The following is a 16,472-nucleotide window of genomic DNA, read 5'->3' as shown; positions in this document are numbered from 1 at the left end:
TCCCTGGGACCAGTTCTCCTCTCTGGGACCAATTCTCCAATCTCGGACCAGAGCCCCTCTCTGGAACCAGTCAACAACCAGTCTGATCTGGGACTGGTTGTCTGTACTGGGACCGGATGTCCACATTGGGACCAGATGTCCACCATGGGACCGGGTCTCCACTCTAGGACTGGTTATCTGATCTGGGACCGGATGTCCACTTTGGGACTGGTTTTCCGACCTGGGTCTGGATGTCCGCTCTCAGACTGGTTGTCCGATTTGGGACCAGATGTCTGCTCTGGGACTGGTTGTTTGATCTGGGACCGGATGTCTGATCTGGGACCGGGTGTCCGCTCTGGACTGAGTTCAGGACTTCATTCTTTGCATCACCACAGCAGCAAAAAGAAGCTCTTTGAGAAATTAAAATTTTAAATTTTTTTTAATAAATCTCAAGAAAACTGAACCATCACTGGAACATACTGACAGATTAACTGGGACAAAGCAGGGTCCAAACCGCCACCCTTTCAGTTATTGGACGACCTGCTGTGCTGCTGCTGTCCCAAACTTCTGACGTCGTCATCACTAACAGGCCAATCAGAGCCCGGCCTGCTGGGAGGGGCTGTGGTGTCTGCTGATGTGCTTCAGCAGCAGCTGGCGGTCTGGGCTCGAGTACTCACACTGCTGGCATGGAAACACCTCACCAGTGTGATGGCGGCGAGCGTGGAGGTCCAAACTTTTCTTCTGGATACTGCAGGGAGAAAAAAACAGCATCATCATCATCTGTTACTACGGCAACCTGCAGCCACCCTACAGACAGCATGGGATCAGCAGCTGCATGTCGTCAGTTACCTGCTGTAGTTACAGAGCTGGCAGCTGTACGGTTTCTCCTGACTGTGCGTCCTGCAGTGTCTCAGCAGAGAGCTGCGATCTATGGACGCGTATGGACATTCAGAACACCTGTATGGCTTCTCACCTGGACACATGCACAGTCAGTCACATTGATCTGGATGACAAATTTACTAATACATGTGTGATTCCTCAGGTGTCATCTACCTGTGTGAGTCCTCAGGTGCTGCAGCAGAGAGGCCTTTAGTCTACTGTTGTAGGGACAGTGAGGACAGGTGAAGGGTTTCTCTCCTCCGTGTACGCCCCGGTGACGTCTCAGAGTCAGATTAGAGGAGAACTTCCTGTAGAGAAGAGACAACAGTTGAGTGGTTGGATGGGCTTGTAACCTGTAACACCTGCTATGATTGTGATCTTTAACCTGAGCTGACAGACCTGTGACTACTTAGGTGAAGATGATAATAAATCTGCTTCAGGTTTTTATCACTAGTTTACTGACCAAAGAATAAAACTCATGTTTCCACATAGTCTTCATGTCTGACACAAACTGACCATTTTCTACAATTCTCACCTGTCCTCCCTTGTCCTAAAGTGTCTTCCTGTTTTCCTCTGTCCTGACTACAGTTCTTGTCATGTGATCCGTTTGTGTTCTGCAGTACTGGAGACATATCTGAAACCATCTGCATCAGCTCAGGTGACCTGAGTGCTGAGGCATTGTGGGTAATTACCTGTAACACAGAGAGCAGCTCAGACTCTCAGCCTCCACTTCTTCATTCTTCTTCCTCCTGGACTTCTTCATCATCTTTGAGACACTCTGAGGAGGACCAGTTTGAGGTTTACTGGTCAAACTGGGAACCAACCTAATGACCACGCACGTGTGCACACACACACACACACACACATACATTCACACACAGAGCTCAGCCACATTTCACTTCTTCATCACTTCATCACATTGCTGCACGATAAGGCCCAGCAAATGTTTGCAGACAGCAGGAAGCAGCAATGCTAAAATGTAGCAATGCTAACATGTAGCATAGCAACATGACTAGCAGGAAGCAGCAATGCTAGCATGTAGCACAGCAACATGACTAGCAGGAACCAGCAATGCTAGCATGTAGCACAGCAACATGACTAGCAGGAAGCAGCAATGCTAGCATGTAGCATAGCAACATGACTAGCAGGAAGCAGCAATGCTAAAATGTAGCAATGCTAACATGTAGCATAGCAACATGACTAGCAGGTAGCAGCAATGCTAGCATGTAGCATAGCAACATGACTAGCAGGAAGCAGCAATGCTAGCATGTAGCACAGCAACATGACTAGCAGGAAGCAGCAATGCTAGCATGTAGCACAGCAACATTACTAGAAGGAAGCAGCAATGCTAGCATGTAGTACAGCAACATGACTAGCAGGAAGCAGCAATGCTAGCATGTATCACAGCAACATGACTAGCAGGAAGCAGTAATGCTAGCATGTAGCACAGAAACATGACTAGCTGGAAGCAGCAATGCTAGCATGTACCACAGAAACATGACTAGAAGGAAGCAGCAAGGCTAACATGTAGCAATGCTAGCATGTAGCACAGAAACATGACTAGAAGGAAGCAGCAATGCTAACATGTAGCAATGCTAGCATGTAGCACAGAAACATGACTAGAAGGAAGCAGCAAGGCTAACATGTAGCAATGCTAGCATGTAGCACAGCAACATGACTAGAAGGAAGCAGCAATGCTAACATGTAGCAATGCTAGCATGTAGCACAGAAACATGACTAGAAGGAAGCAGCAAGGCTAACATGTAGCAATGCTAGCATGTAGCACAGAAACATGACTAGAAGGAAGCAGCAAGGCTAACATGTAGCAATGCTAACATGTAGCACAGCAACATGACTAGCAGGAAGCAGCAATGCTAGCATGTAGCACAGCAACATGACTAGCAGGAAGCAGCAATGCTAACATGTAGCAATGCTAGCATGTAGCACAGCAACATGACTAGAAGGAAGCAGCAATGCTAACATGTAGCAATGCTAGCATGTAGCATAACAACATGACTAGCAGGAAGCAGCAATGCTAACATGTAGCAATGCTAACATGTAGCACAGCAACATGACAGGAGAAACTCAGCTAAAAGACTCTAGCAAGCATCGGCATCCAGACCAAACACAGTCCAGACCCCAGTGGTTCTACGGTAATGTAGAAACCAGGAGAACAGCTCTGTCTATTTTAGAGCTTTTTCTAAACACAAACCAGGAGTCACATGACAGCAGAGACGCTGCTGGCTCCAGAGACGTCTGTCTCATCACGGTGGGACTGAAACTCTGGAGCTAGCAGCCAGAACCAGAAACCAGGTCTTACTGTTGCTGTTTGTGGTGAAAAGTTTGATTCCAGCTCTAAAAACTCTGCTAATGTGTTCTCCTATGACTCTGCCTTTGATTGACATGAACCTGCTGGTTTCCATGGAGATGAAGGAGGTTTGTAGTGAAGGATTCCCTCTTCCTATCAAAGATTATGTTGGACTTCACTCCTATCAGGATCCTCATGCTGGTTCTAAGGTGAATGTGGGGCTATCCCTGGATCCTCCTGACTCTGACCATTGATTGAGGTGTCCATCATCATCATCATCATCGGCCAATGGCTTTATGAGATATTTACTTGTGTAACACCTTTATTCCTTTATTAACACCTGGAAACCTGCTCGGGTTAACTTTTACCTTTTACTGTAGCACAGTTCCTCACCAGATATTACTTCACTCATTCCTAGGAAAACTTGATTCATTCCTAGGAAAACGTGACTCATTCCTAGGAAAACTTGATTCATTCCTAGGAAAACTTGATTCATTCCTAGGAAAACGTGACTCATTCCTAGGAAAACTTGACTCATTCCTAGGAAAACGTGACTCATTCCTAGGAAAACCTGACTCATTTCTAGGAAAACGTGACTCATTTCTAGGAAAACGTGACTCATTTCTGGGAAAACGTGACTCATTCCTAGGAAAACGTGACTCATTCCTAGGAAAACTTCACTCATTCCTAGGAAAACGTGACTCATTCCTAGGAAAACTTCACTCATTCCTAGGCTTACTCTACTGGTTTCTGTAAAGGCCAAGATTATACATAGAGCCCTTGTGGTTGTGAAGATAACAGCTGATTTCAGACTCACCTTTCAGGAAGCTCCACCTCCTTTTCTTTTACTTGTCCAATCACAGGGCTCCTCCACTGCTCTGAAACAATCAATCGTCAGTTTTCAGGTGAGTTCAGGTGAGACTAAAAAGTAATGATTACAATCATAAGATTAGGCTGACCTAAAGACCTGGTAGCTGTCCTCCTCTGTGAGACCTCCTGCTCCGTCCTCCTCTTTCTTCTCTGTGAGACCTCCTCCTCCTCCCACCTCCTCCTCCTCCTCCTTCTCCTGCAGTGTCTCCTCCAATGAGACTCCAGTTCTTCCCAGGTGTCGGATGTCCAGCTGCACCGGATGCAGCTGAACCCCCCCGCCCTGTGAGACCGGACATGGACGTCCAGCAGGCGACGGGATGGCAGCGTCAGAGGACACAGGAGGCAGAGAAGGCGGCGGCCTGTGTTACGCTGCAGGTGGGCGGGGTCAGCCGGTGCAGGCGGGCAATAGTCAAGTGGGGATGCAGCCGGGGGAGGAGGAGGTTTGACGGCAGAGGTTCTACACAATCCCAGAGTCATGAGGTGAGCCGACTGATCCATGTCTTCCTGGATGGAGGCTGTCTGGACAGGACCGGACAGATCCATGGCATCCTGCTTTAGAGGGAAGATGGAGGCGTGCTCCTCTTCCTCCTCCTCTTCCTCCTCCTCAAACAGAGTGCTAACCTGCAGAGAGAATCAGGAACGGGTCAAATGTGGAACGATCCAGATGTCAGATTCTTCACTTTTCATTTTAACCGATTCCTGACAGACCCGATCACCTGGACCCTCAGTTCGGTTTTATGTGTCAAACCAGAAACTGAGCATCAGAAACTGGGTCAGAACCAGACTGGAGGCTGAAACCCAACTGTAAGAAGAACCATCCTATTCTATTCTATTCTATTCTACAGTCATGTAGCAGACGCTTTTCTCCAAAGCGACTTACATCTGAGCAGAACAACACCAGCAGAAACCAGCCAGGAGGGACGTCGTCATTAAGTGGTAGTCAGACTGCTGGAGTCCAGGTGGACCAGGTGCTGCATGTAGAGCTGGAGGCGGGGCTTTATCTTCCCTTCCCTCCCTACAATAGTCCTTTGTTTAAATACAAGATCATGATTTCATCAAACAACATCATCTTGGACATAAGTGCAGCAGCTTCTTCAGTACCAACTTCAGTTGAACCAAAGATCTGGACAAATCTTTCTACCTCATTCTGAGTAGAAGAGTTAAGCTAAGTGTGGAAATGCTCCTTAAACAACGGAGTCTTTAGCTTGCATTTAAAAGTGGATAAGGACTCTGCGGATCGGACGGAGTTTGGTAGATCGTTCCACCACCGGGGAACAACAGAGGAGAAGAGTCTAGCTCAGGCATGTCAAACTGGTCCAGCAAAGGGCCGTGTGGCTGCAGGTTTTTGTTCCAGCCAGCCAAGAGCACACAGTTTGACCAATCAGCTGTCTGAAGACTGAGATCAGTTGATTGAATCAGTCAAATCTGGTGTGCTGCTGCTTGGTTGGAACAAAAACCTGCAGCCACACGGCCCTTTGCTGGACCAGTTTGACATGCCTGGTCTAGCTACTGATGTGGCGCCACCTTGTGGTGGGAGCACTAGGCGTCTTTCACTGGCAGAGCGTAACCGTGGAGAGGGAGTGTAGCTCTGGATTAAGGCAAATTTATTTGTATAACACATTTCATGTACAAGACAATTCAAAGTGCTTTACATAAAACATGAAGTTTTGAGTTAAGATAAAATGCAGGAACTAAAGTTCCAGTGTGGATAAAAACAGAATTAAAACATGATCCAGTTTAAAATTCCAGCTTAAAGAACCAGATCCAGATCTGGACTCTAAATAAAAACTTGTCCATTTTTAACCTGGATCTAAATAAACTGAGTGTCTCAGCTGATCTGAGGCTTTCTGGGAGTTTGTTCCAGACATGTGGAGCATAGAAGCTGAATGCAGCTTCTCCATGTCTGGTTCTGACTCTGGAACTGGTAAGAACCTGGATCCAGATGACCTGAGGGTTCTGGTAGGTTCATACTGGGTCAAGAGGTCACTGATGTATGTTGGTCCTAAACCATTCAGAGCTTTCTAGACCAGCAGCAGAACTTTAAAGTCTATCCTCTGACGGACCGGCAGCCAGTGTAAAGACCTCAAAGCTGGACTGATGTGGTCCACTTTCTTGGTCTTAGTGAGGACTGGAGCAGCAGAGTTCTGGATCAGCTGCAGGTGTCTGACTGATGTTTTAGGTAGAACCTGTAAAAACACTGTTACAATAATCAAGCCGACTAAAGATGGAAGCTGGACTAGTTTTTCCAGGTCCTGCTGAGACATCAGACCTTTTACCCTTGATATGTTCTTAAGCTGATAGTAGGCTGACTTTGTGGTTCCCTTCATGTGGTTCTCAAAGTTTAGGTCTGAGTCCATCACTAGACCCAGATTTCTGGCCTGGTTGGTGGTTTTTAGGGGTATAGACTGAAGCTCTGTGGTGACCTTTAATCATTTCTCTTTGGCTCCAAAGACCATCACCTCAGTTTAGTTTTTGTTTAACTGGAGAAAGTTAAGACACATCCAGTCATTAATCTCCTCAATAATTCATAATTCAAGTATTTATTGTCATTGTCACAGAAGAACAACGAAATTACGTTTGGAGCATCCACATGCATAGTTTATAACGTGAAATACCTATGTAACCCCTAAATACCCTAGTGTAAACATTTAGCACAGTATGACATTAGTACAGCAGGTACATTTACCAAGAACCTGTACGGGGTCTCGGTCTCCTGGTGACATTATAATATAAACCTGTGTGTCATCTGCGTAGCTATGGTAACTAATGTTGTTCTTTATGGCCTGTGCCAGTGGGAGCATGTAGATGTTAAACAGAAGCCCCAGGATGGAACCTTGGGGAACTTCACATGTAATTCTTATCTGCTCAGATGTAAAGTTACCATCCATCCATCCATCCATCCATCCATTTTCTGCTGCTTATCCGGAGCCGGGTCGTGGGGGCAGCTGCCTAAGCAGGGAAACCGAGACTTCCCTCTCCCCGGCCACATTCACCAGCTCATCGAGAGGGATCCCGAGGGTTCCCAGGCCAGCCGAGAGATGTAGTCCGTCCAGCGAGTCCTGGGTCTTCCCCGGGGCCACTTTCCGGTGGGACATGCCTGGAACACCTCACCAGGGAGGCGTCCAGGAGGCAACCTAACCAGATGCCCGAGCCACCTCATCTGGCTCCTCTCGATGTGGAGGAGCAGTGGCTCTACTCTGAGCCCCTCCCGGATCACCGAGCTTCTCACCCTATCTCTAAGGGAGAGCTTGTGATCTTGTTCTTTCGGTTACTATCCACAGCTCGCGACCATAGGTGAGGGTAGGAACGTAGATTGACTGGTAAATCAAGAGCTTTGCCTTTTGGCTCAGCTCCTTCTTCACCACGACAGACCGATGCAGAGTCCGCATCACTGCAGACGGCGCACCGATCCGCCTGTCGATCTCCCGCTCCATCCTTCCCTCACTCGTGAACAAGACTCCTCCACTTGGGTCAGGACCTCATTGCCATCCCGGAGAAGACACTCCACCCTTTTCTGGTTGAGGACCATGGTCTCAAACTTGGAGGTGCTGATTCTCATCCCAGCCGCTTCACACTCGGCTGTGAATTGCTCCAGTGAGAGCTGAAGATCACAGCCTGATGAAGCCAACAGAACCACATCATCCACAAAGAGCAGAGACCCAATCCTGAGGCCATCGAACCGGATCCCCTCAACGCCTCGGCTGTACCTAGAAATTCTGTCCATAAAAGTTATGAACAGAATCGGTGACAAAGTGCAGCCTTGGCAGAGTCCAACCCGCACTGGAAACGATTCTGATTTACTGCCGGCAATGCGGACCAAGCTCTGGCACCGGTCGTACAGGGACCGGACAGCTCTTATAAGCGAGTCAGGCACTCCATACTCCCGGAGTACCCCCCACAGGAGTCCTCAGGGGAGATGGGAAATGAAACTCTTTCTGACAGGGGACTCTGCCAGACGTTCCCAGCAGACTCTCACAACACGCTTGGGTCTGCCAGGCCTGACCGGTATCCTCCCCCACCACCTGAGCCAACTCACCAACAGATGGTGATCAGCTGACAGCTCCGACCCTCTCTTCACCCGAGTGTCCAGAAAATGCGGCCGCAAGTCCAATGATACGACTACAAAGTCGATCATCGAACTAGAGTGTCCTGGTGCCAAGTACACATGTGGACACTCTTATGTCTGAACAAGGTGTTCGTTATGGACAGTCCATGACGAGCACAGAAGTCCAACAACAAAACACCACTTGGATTTAGATTAGGGGGGGCCGTTCCTCCCAATCACGCCCCTCCAGTTCTCGCTGTCATTGCCCACATGGGCACTGAAGTCCCCCAGCAGAACGAGGGAGTCCCCGGAAGGAGTACTCTCCAACACCCCCTCCAAGGACTCCAGAAAGGGTGCTGTTTGGTGCATAAGCACAAACAGTTAGGACCCGTCCCCCCACCTGAAGAGAGGTGACATTCCACGTCCCTAGAGCTAGCTTCTGCAGCCAAGGATCAGACAGCCAGGGTCCCCGCCTCTGGCAGCCACCCAGCTCACAATGCACCCGACCCCTATGTCCACGTGAGATGTAAAGTTACCTACTGACACAAAGTACTTCCTGTTCTCTAAATAAGATTTAAACCAGTGCAGCACCAGAGAGGCCACCCAGTTCTCCAGTCGGGAGTAATATATTGTGGTTGACTGTATCAAATGCAGCACTGAGGTCCAGTAAGACTTAGACTGACATTTTTCCATCGTCTGTATTCAAACATATGTCATTAATGACTTTGGTCAGAGCATCTCGGTGCTGTGGTGCCGTTTAAAACCTGACTGGAAGACATCGTAGCAGTTGTTCGTGTTAAAAAGTCGTTTAGTTGATGAAAAACAGCTTTTTTATGATCTTACTTAGAAACAGAAGATCTGAGATCGGCCTGTAGTTGCTCATTTGTGTCTAGATTTTCTCATGGAAGACGCCCGAAATTAAAGACCAGTTCACAACCTGGACCAGATCCAGAGTCTTTGAGACCTTTCTGAAGAAACCTGTGGGCAGGATGTCCAGTCAGCAAGAGGAGTTCAGCTGACGTAAGATGTCGTCCAGATCTTTGCTGTTATTGGATTAAACTGTGTCATGTGGTTAAACTGGTTTTCATGGACCAGTATGTCTCCTGAACCTGCTGCTGATGAACCTACTGCTGATATTCTGGATTTTTCTGTGAAAAATTTGGTGAACTCATTGCAGCCTCAGTGAAGTTCAGGTGCTACTGACACAGGAGGGTTTGTTATCCTGTCCACAGCAGCCAATAAGACCCGAGTTTTATGATAGTTTTTGCTAATAATGTCAGAGAAACAGGACTTCCTGCTTTCCTCAGGTGTAAATTACAAGAGTGAAGTTTCTCTTTAAACATGTCATAATAAACCTGTAGATGTGTTTTTCTCCATCTGCGCCCGGCTTTCCGACACTTTCCATTTTTCACAGTGTGGAGTTTCTCCATGGAGACTTTTTCCTCCCAGAGACAACTTTCACCTTAACAGGAGCAGTAGCATCCATAATATTTAGCATGTTAGCATTAAAACAACGTTGCACTGAAAATGGATAGAATGATGGATGGATGCATAGATAGAGAGATAGATAGATGGATGAATGGACGGACAGGTTGTACTGAGAATTTGGTGTATGTGCATGTGTGTGTTACCTCACAGGTGTGTGCTACATGCAGCCCCTCTTGGCTGCTGATGTCACAGGTGGGCGGGCTCATGTTGTCCAGCATGTTGTAAAGCAAGAAGTCCTCATCTTCATCGCTTTGCTTTGTATCTGCATTCAGCTCCAGCTGATAGGGTGACATGTCCTCCTGAAGCCCCGCCCTGTCCCTTCCGTTGGTCCCCAGGCAGGTGAGGGTGAGGGGGCGGTGCCTGAGCAGCATGTGGCTGTTAATTGCGGTCATGAGGCCACATGTGAACTTACAGAGTTTACAGCGATACAGCTCCACCAGGTAGGACTCCACCAGGGACAGACCCTCCACCTCCCCACAGTACAGGCTGGAGCTCATAGCTCCGCCCACTACCTGGAGGGTCACAGGGCTGATGTTTTGGTAACGCTGCTGCACCCACGACATCGTCAGCCACTGCTGTCATCTGACTGGATGTCCTCTGTCTCCAGGTGAAGTGCTGCAGGTGTCCAACTCTTTGACCAGGTAACTGTCTTCCACACCTGTAACCATACACAAGCCCGCCCACTTATTTCAGTCCACGCCCACTTCTCGTTCCACCATCTGATCGAGTTCAAAGAGAAAATCTGAAGTGAATGTTCAACTAGCTGAGACACCGTCTCCATCTGACCCACACTCCCCACTTAAAACGACAGAATAAAAACTATTACATTTTATTTTAAAAAGATGGAAATCTATTTTAAAATATGAGCTAGCATGAAAGTAGAAATTCTAGCCAGTCACATGAAACAAAGTAGCAACGTATGCAGACAATGCTTTGCTATATACGTCATCCATAAAACCGCCTTCCTATCATGTCAGACCCCATATTACTGCCCTACCATCATTTCAGACTGGAAATAACTGCCTTTCTGTCCTTTTAGAACCCGGGACTCGGTTGTTCAAAAGATTTAATCTGGATAAAAGTTTTCTGGATTGGATCAAGCTGTTAAAAAAAAAAAAGGATTCTGTAATCCGATCCGATCATGTAATCCAGATTTTATCTGGATCAAACCTTCATCGGTGCTCTCATGACAGCACCTGGTCCAACTGGACTCAAAGCAGTCTGACTACCACTTAATGATGACGTCCATCTTGTTTGAATTCATGCTTGTGTTGTTCTTCCTCTCAAATGTAAGTCGCTTTGGATAAAAGCGTCTGCTAAATGACTGTAGAATAGAATTGTGTTCTTCGAAACTTTCTGGTAGGACTGGGACACATTTGATCCTAAAAACCCTGAATTATTCTGATGACAGGATCCAGGTGGATCCAGGTGGACTCCAGGTGGACTCAGGTGGATCCAGGTGGACTCCAGGTGGACTCAGGTGGATCCAGGTGGACTCCAGGAGCAAAATGTAATCAAATGAAGTGAAAACTGGTCCAGTAACATATTGTATCATAGTGTTTATACACACATTCAGTTTTAATCTGCAGCTGGGTCGTTCAGTCGTGACAAAGACTAATTAGATGGAGGAAGAAGGCGGATCCTCCCTGGGAGAGCCAGTTGTCATGGCAACAGGACCCCTGAAAAGATGCTCAAAGAGTTCTTAACAATCAAACATGATGATGATGATGGATGACGGACGGGCAGACAGACAGACGGACAGTTCTGCTCTGGTGAGCAGCATAGAAGGTAAGTTAAGGCATCAGACTCCCGACAGAAAGGACATGGTAGATAAGGTTTGTCCTGAAGCTGCCGCTGATGCCGGGACCTGCATGATGAAGCCGACATGAACGACATGAACGACATGCTGTTCAGGGGTGAAAAGTCTCTGCTGGTGCTACTGTAATGGATGGGTAGTAACGCAGCAGCTCAGCTGGAACCACTGCCTGACACACATTAATTTTATTTCATTTTCTTTTATTTACTTTCTAAAACTTCAGGAAGTTATTATGGATTGAAATGTTCAGTTTGCTGCTGACCCAGAACTTCCTGCACTTTGTCTCTGTTAAATAAACGTATGCTTAAAGGCATTTAAACCAAATGTTGGAATTTAATATATAATAATATAATATTTTCTTTTTTAAATATCTCTTATCAGCCTTGACTACTAATGATCGCACCGTCTCCTCTAAACGTTCCCAAAGCAGAACCGTCTCCATTCAGGAAGCATAAGAACGGACCCGGTGAGACGTTAGCGACTCCGGTTCAACATACGGATGGCGCTGTGGAGCGTCATTTATTCCCAGCGTGAGCCGGTGTTACACCCTCTCTAGATGAGCAGCTACAGCCACCAGGGGGCGCTCCGCTCGGTGGCTTCCAGATGGGAGCAGACTGCCTCCACATCTCCACCAGCTCACTCCTCTCTGATGTCAATAAAGTTTGGCGTGAACAGGAAAAGATGAAATGTGCATGTGTAGACCCCCGAGCAGATCTGGTTCCTGCACCGGATCTGGCCCAGACTCAAGGACTGTCCTCGTGGACCAAAAACGGTATAAAACCTGTTGTGGTTCTGATTCTGCTCCAGCTCATAAGGCTGGTCGGAAGCAGAAGCTACGAACGCTGCGAGGGGGGTGAACACACGAACAGTTACCATGGTGACGACGCAGGTGAAACGGACCGGTACGTACGTCTCAGTCAGCACCGAACCGGAACTGAGCGTCGGAGGACGAACCAAGCTCCGCCGGTGCGCTCGTGCATGTGCGTGTTAGAAGAAAAGAAAGCGCTTACCTGCTAGTTATTTACTAGTTCACTTCCTCTCTCCTTCTCCTCCCTCCACTTCCTCTGGAGCCTCTGGTTGGCGCCCTCTGCTGGCCGGAGTGTGTACTGAGCTGAACTCAGTCTGAGCAGGAAAACACAAACAGGACCATTAATCTTTCATTCCACAGATTCCATGGAAACCAATATAAATACAGACCATTATCAACATAAACCCATGATGATAATGATAATAAAAATAATAATAATAATAATAATAATAATAATAATGAAATAAAAGGGCTTCTTTTTTTTTCTTTTTTTTTTTTTACAGAACTTGTCCTGTCCAACACGGTGGGGGCAGAATGATGGTCTGGCTGCTGTGTTGTGCAGAACAAATTTGCTTTGCCAAGAGGAGCTTTATGGGTATAAGGCTCCTCTTGAAAATCTCATTTTTAAATTTCTTTATTTGTTTAAATATATTATATTATATTATTAGTTTAATCTTATTTATTTATTTTAAATTATGCAGATTATGTAGTCTTGCTGGACCTGACTGGAAAAGACAGAAACAAAAGGAGAACAATGAAGAGACGTAATAAGGAAAGTAGAAACAGGAAGAGGAGACAAAGATCCAGGAGATATAAGAAATGAGCTTCAATCCAACCTAACACCAGACCACCAGCTGCTACACCTGTACAGAGACACAGCAGAGAATTTGGAGGGATCAGAGATGAAGCCACGCCCCCACAAAAGATGAGGAATAAGGAGGGATCAGAAATGAGACCACGTCTCTAAGGAGGCTAGAGGCAGACAAGAATTTGTAGTAAGAAAAAACAATGTATTTATTACCTGATTGTGTACCTTGTGTATTTTAGATAAGATTACTTGACTGACAGACTGTTTTATGGCTTTCTGGTTTAAAAATGCGTGTTATCGTTGTTATCGTTGGTGTAAAAATGCGTGTTATCGTTGTTATTGTTACTGTGAAAGGTTCAAAGGTTCAAAGAGGTTTTATTTGTCACATGCACAGTTATACAAGTACAATTGTACAGTGAAATGTGTTTTCCAGTACAACCCATCCAAGACTAGACAAAACAACATATAACACAAACAGGAACAGGCAGCCCGTCGGAGCAGCCATTTAACAGCGCTCCTTGTCTTAGATATAGGTGAAAGGTAACATTAGGGGGGTAAGATGTAGCTGGAGAGGATAAAAAAAGGCATCTCCACACTGGGCCTAAGGGCCCACTATTGAGATACAAAAAACACTCCTCAGTACATAAAGAACAAAACTCAGACAATCACAACATCAGAAACACGTGGCGGGGGGGGGGGGGGGGGGGGGGGGGGGAGAGGGGTCTCCCATCACAGCAAGTCCGGACGCAGCTGACACGAGCGCAGTCCAGTCGACCCGCCGCAAGGGAGTGGAAGGAGCGGGGTAAGGAGCAGCCCCAGGCAGTGAATCACGGGGGGATGTATCTGTAGTGGTGTACTTGAGTGTGGTGCATGTATGTGTGTGCGTAGAAGTGAGCATATGAACTATGCCCCAGTTCTCCCTCACAGTCTCTGCCACCTGATGATAGTGGGGCATCCTTGAGGGCTGATCCAGGTTGAAGTCCATCGCCCATGAAGAGGGTGAGGGAAGGGTGGGGGGGTGGCTGAGCATCCATCAACAAAACATTCCAGGGAGCTTTCAACCAGCCATCCAAGGCCAGCACAGGGAGCCGAATTTCATAACAGCGAAAATGCGTGTTATCGTTGTTACTGTTGGTGTAAAAATGCGTGTTATCGTTGGTGTAAAAATGCGTGTTATCGTTGGTGTAAAACTGTGTGTTATCATTGTTATCGTTGGTGTAAAATTGCGTGTTATCGTTGGTGTAAAAATGCATGTAATCGTTGTTATTGTTGGTGTAAAAATGCGTGTTATCGTTGGTATAAAAATGCGTGTTATCGTTGGTGTAAAAATGCGTGTTATCGTTGGTGTAAAAATGCGTGTTATCGTTGGTGTAAAAATGCGTGTCATCGTTGTTATCGTTGGTGTAAAAACGCGTGTCATCGTTGGTGTAAAAATGCATGTTATCGTTGGTGTAAAAATGCGTGTTATCGTTGGTGTAAAAATGCGTGTTATCGTTGGTGTAAAACTGTATGTTATCATTGTTATCGTTGGTGTAAAAATGCGTGTTATCGTGGGTGTAAAAATGTGTGTTATCGTTGTTATCGTTGGTGTAAAAATGCGTGTTATCGTTGTTATCGTTGGTGTAAAAATGCGTGTCATCGTTGTTATCGTTGGTGTAAAAATGCGAGTTATCGTTGGTGTAAAAATGTGTGTTATCGTTGTTATCGTTAGTGTAAAAATGCGTGTTATCGTTGTTATCGTTGGTGTAAAAATGCGTGTTATCGTTGTTATCGTTGGTGTAAAACTGTGTGTTAACATTGTTATCGTTGGTGTAAAATTGCGTGTTATCGTTATCGTTGGTGTAAAAATGCGTGTAATCGTTGGTGTAAAAACGCGTGTTATCGTTGTTATCGTTGGTGTAAAAACGCGTGTTATCGTTGGTGTAAAAATGCATGTTATCGTTGGTGTAAAAATGCGTGTTATCGTTGGTGTAAAAATGCGTGTTATCGTTGGTGTAAAAATGCGTGTTATCATTGTTATCTTTGGTGTAAAATTGCGTGTTATCGTTATCATTGCTGTAAAACTGCGTGTTATCATTGGTGTAAAAATGCGCGTTATCGTTGTTATCGTTGGTGTAAAACTGTGTGTTAACATTGTTATCGTTGGTGTAAAATTGCGTGTTATCGTTATCGTTGGTGTAAAAATGCGTGTAATCGTTGGTGTAAAAATGCGTGTTATCGTTGTTATCGTTGGTGTAAAAACGCGTGTTATCGTTGGTGTAAAAATGCATGTTATCGTTGGTGTAAAAATGCGTGTTATCGTTGGTGTATAAATGCATGTTATCGTTGGTGTAAAAATGCGTGTTATCGTTGTTATTGTTGGTGTAAAAATGCGTGTTATCATTGGTATAAAACTGCGTGTTATCGTTGGTGTAAAAATGCGTGTTATCGTTGGTGTAAAAATGTGTGTTATCGTTGTTATCGTTGGTGTAAAAATGCGTGTTATCGTTGGTGTAAAAATGTGTGTTATCGTTGTCATCGTTGGTGTAAAAATGCGTGTTATCGTTGTTATCGTTGGTGTAAAAATGCGTGTTATCGTTGTTATTGTTAGTGTCAAAATGCGTGTCATCGTTGTTATCGTTGGTGTAAAAATGCTTGTTATTGTTGGTGTAAAAATGCGTGTTATCGTTGGTGTAAAAATGCGTGTTATCGTTGTTATCGTTGGTGTGAAAATGTGTGTTATCATTGTTATCGTTGGTGTAAAAATGCGTGTTATCGTTGGTGTAAAAATGTGTGTTATCGTTGTTATCGTTGGTGTAAAAATGCGTGTTATCGTTGTTATCGTTGGTGTAAAAATGCGTGTTATCGTTGTTATTGTTAGTGTCAAAATGCGTGTCATCGTTGTTATCGTTGGTGTAAAAATGCTTGTTATTGTTGGTGTAAAAATGCGTGTTATCGTTGGCGTAAAACTGCGTGTTATCGTTGTTATCGTTGGTGTAAAAATGCGTGTTATCGTTGGTGTAAAAATGCGTGTTATCGTTGGTGTAAAAATGCGTGTTATCATTGTTATCGTTGGTGTAAAACTGTGTGTTATCATTGTTATCATTGGCGTAAAATTGCGTGTTATCGTTATCGTTGGTGTAAAAATGCGTGTAATCGTTGGTGTAAAAATGTATGTTATCGTTGGTGTAAAAATGCGTGTTATCGTTGGTGTATAAATGCGTGTTATCGTTGGTGTAAAAATGCGTGTTATCGTTGTTATTGTTGGTGTAAAAATGCGTGTTATCATTGGTATAAAACTGCGTGTTATCGTTGGCGTAAAAATGTGTGTTATCATTGTTATCTTTGGTGTAAAATTGCATGTTATCGTTATCGTTGGTGTAAAACTGCGTGTAATCGTTGTTATCATTGGTGTCAAAATGCGTGTTATCGTTGTTATCATTGGTGTAAAAATGCGTGTTATCGTTGGTGTAAAAATGCATGTTATCGTTG

At 45.4% G+C, this 16,472-nt stretch overlaps 1 protein-coding gene across 2 annotated transcripts; it reads right to left on the bottom strand.

Moving 5' to 3' along the window:
- Positions 1-403: 403 nt before the first annotated feature.
- si:dkey-154p10.3 (histone-lysine N-methyltransferase PRDM9) lies at positions 404-12,378 on the bottom strand. Of its 2 annotated transcripts, none has more exons than XM_041991552.1 (8): positions 12,259-12,378; positions 9,713-10,227; positions 4,126-4,657; positions 3,984-4,044; positions 1,551-1,682; positions 1,033-1,166; positions 829-952; positions 404-727 (listed from the first exon to the last, which is right to left on the bottom strand). In XM_041991552.1, the coding sequence occupies exons 2-8, from the start codon at positions 10,130-10,132 to the stop codon at positions 574-576; spliced, it is 1,557 nt and encodes a 518-aa protein (XP_041847486.1). In that variant the 5' UTR covers positions 10,133-10,227; positions 12,259-12,378; the 3' UTR covers positions 404-573. The 2 variants fall into 2 exon arrangements, with proteins under 2 accessions (XP_041847486.1, XP_041847487.1); XM_041991553.1 differs by having other exon boundaries at positions 12,296-12,348.
- Between the last annotated feature and the right edge of the window lie 4,094 nt (positions 12,379-16,472).

The sequence above is a fragment of the Melanotaenia boesemani genome, chromosome 8 (assembly GCF_017639745.1).
Source record: "Melanotaenia boesemani isolate fMelBoe1 chromosome 8, fMelBoe1.pri, whole genome shotgun sequence".
In the NCBI taxonomy this organism is placed as follows: domain Eukaryota; kingdom Metazoa; phylum Chordata; class Actinopteri; order Atheriniformes; family Melanotaeniidae; genus Melanotaenia; species Melanotaenia boesemani.
Note: the sequence above shows the minus strand (reverse complement) of the source record. Positions and strands in the feature narration are given on the sequence as shown.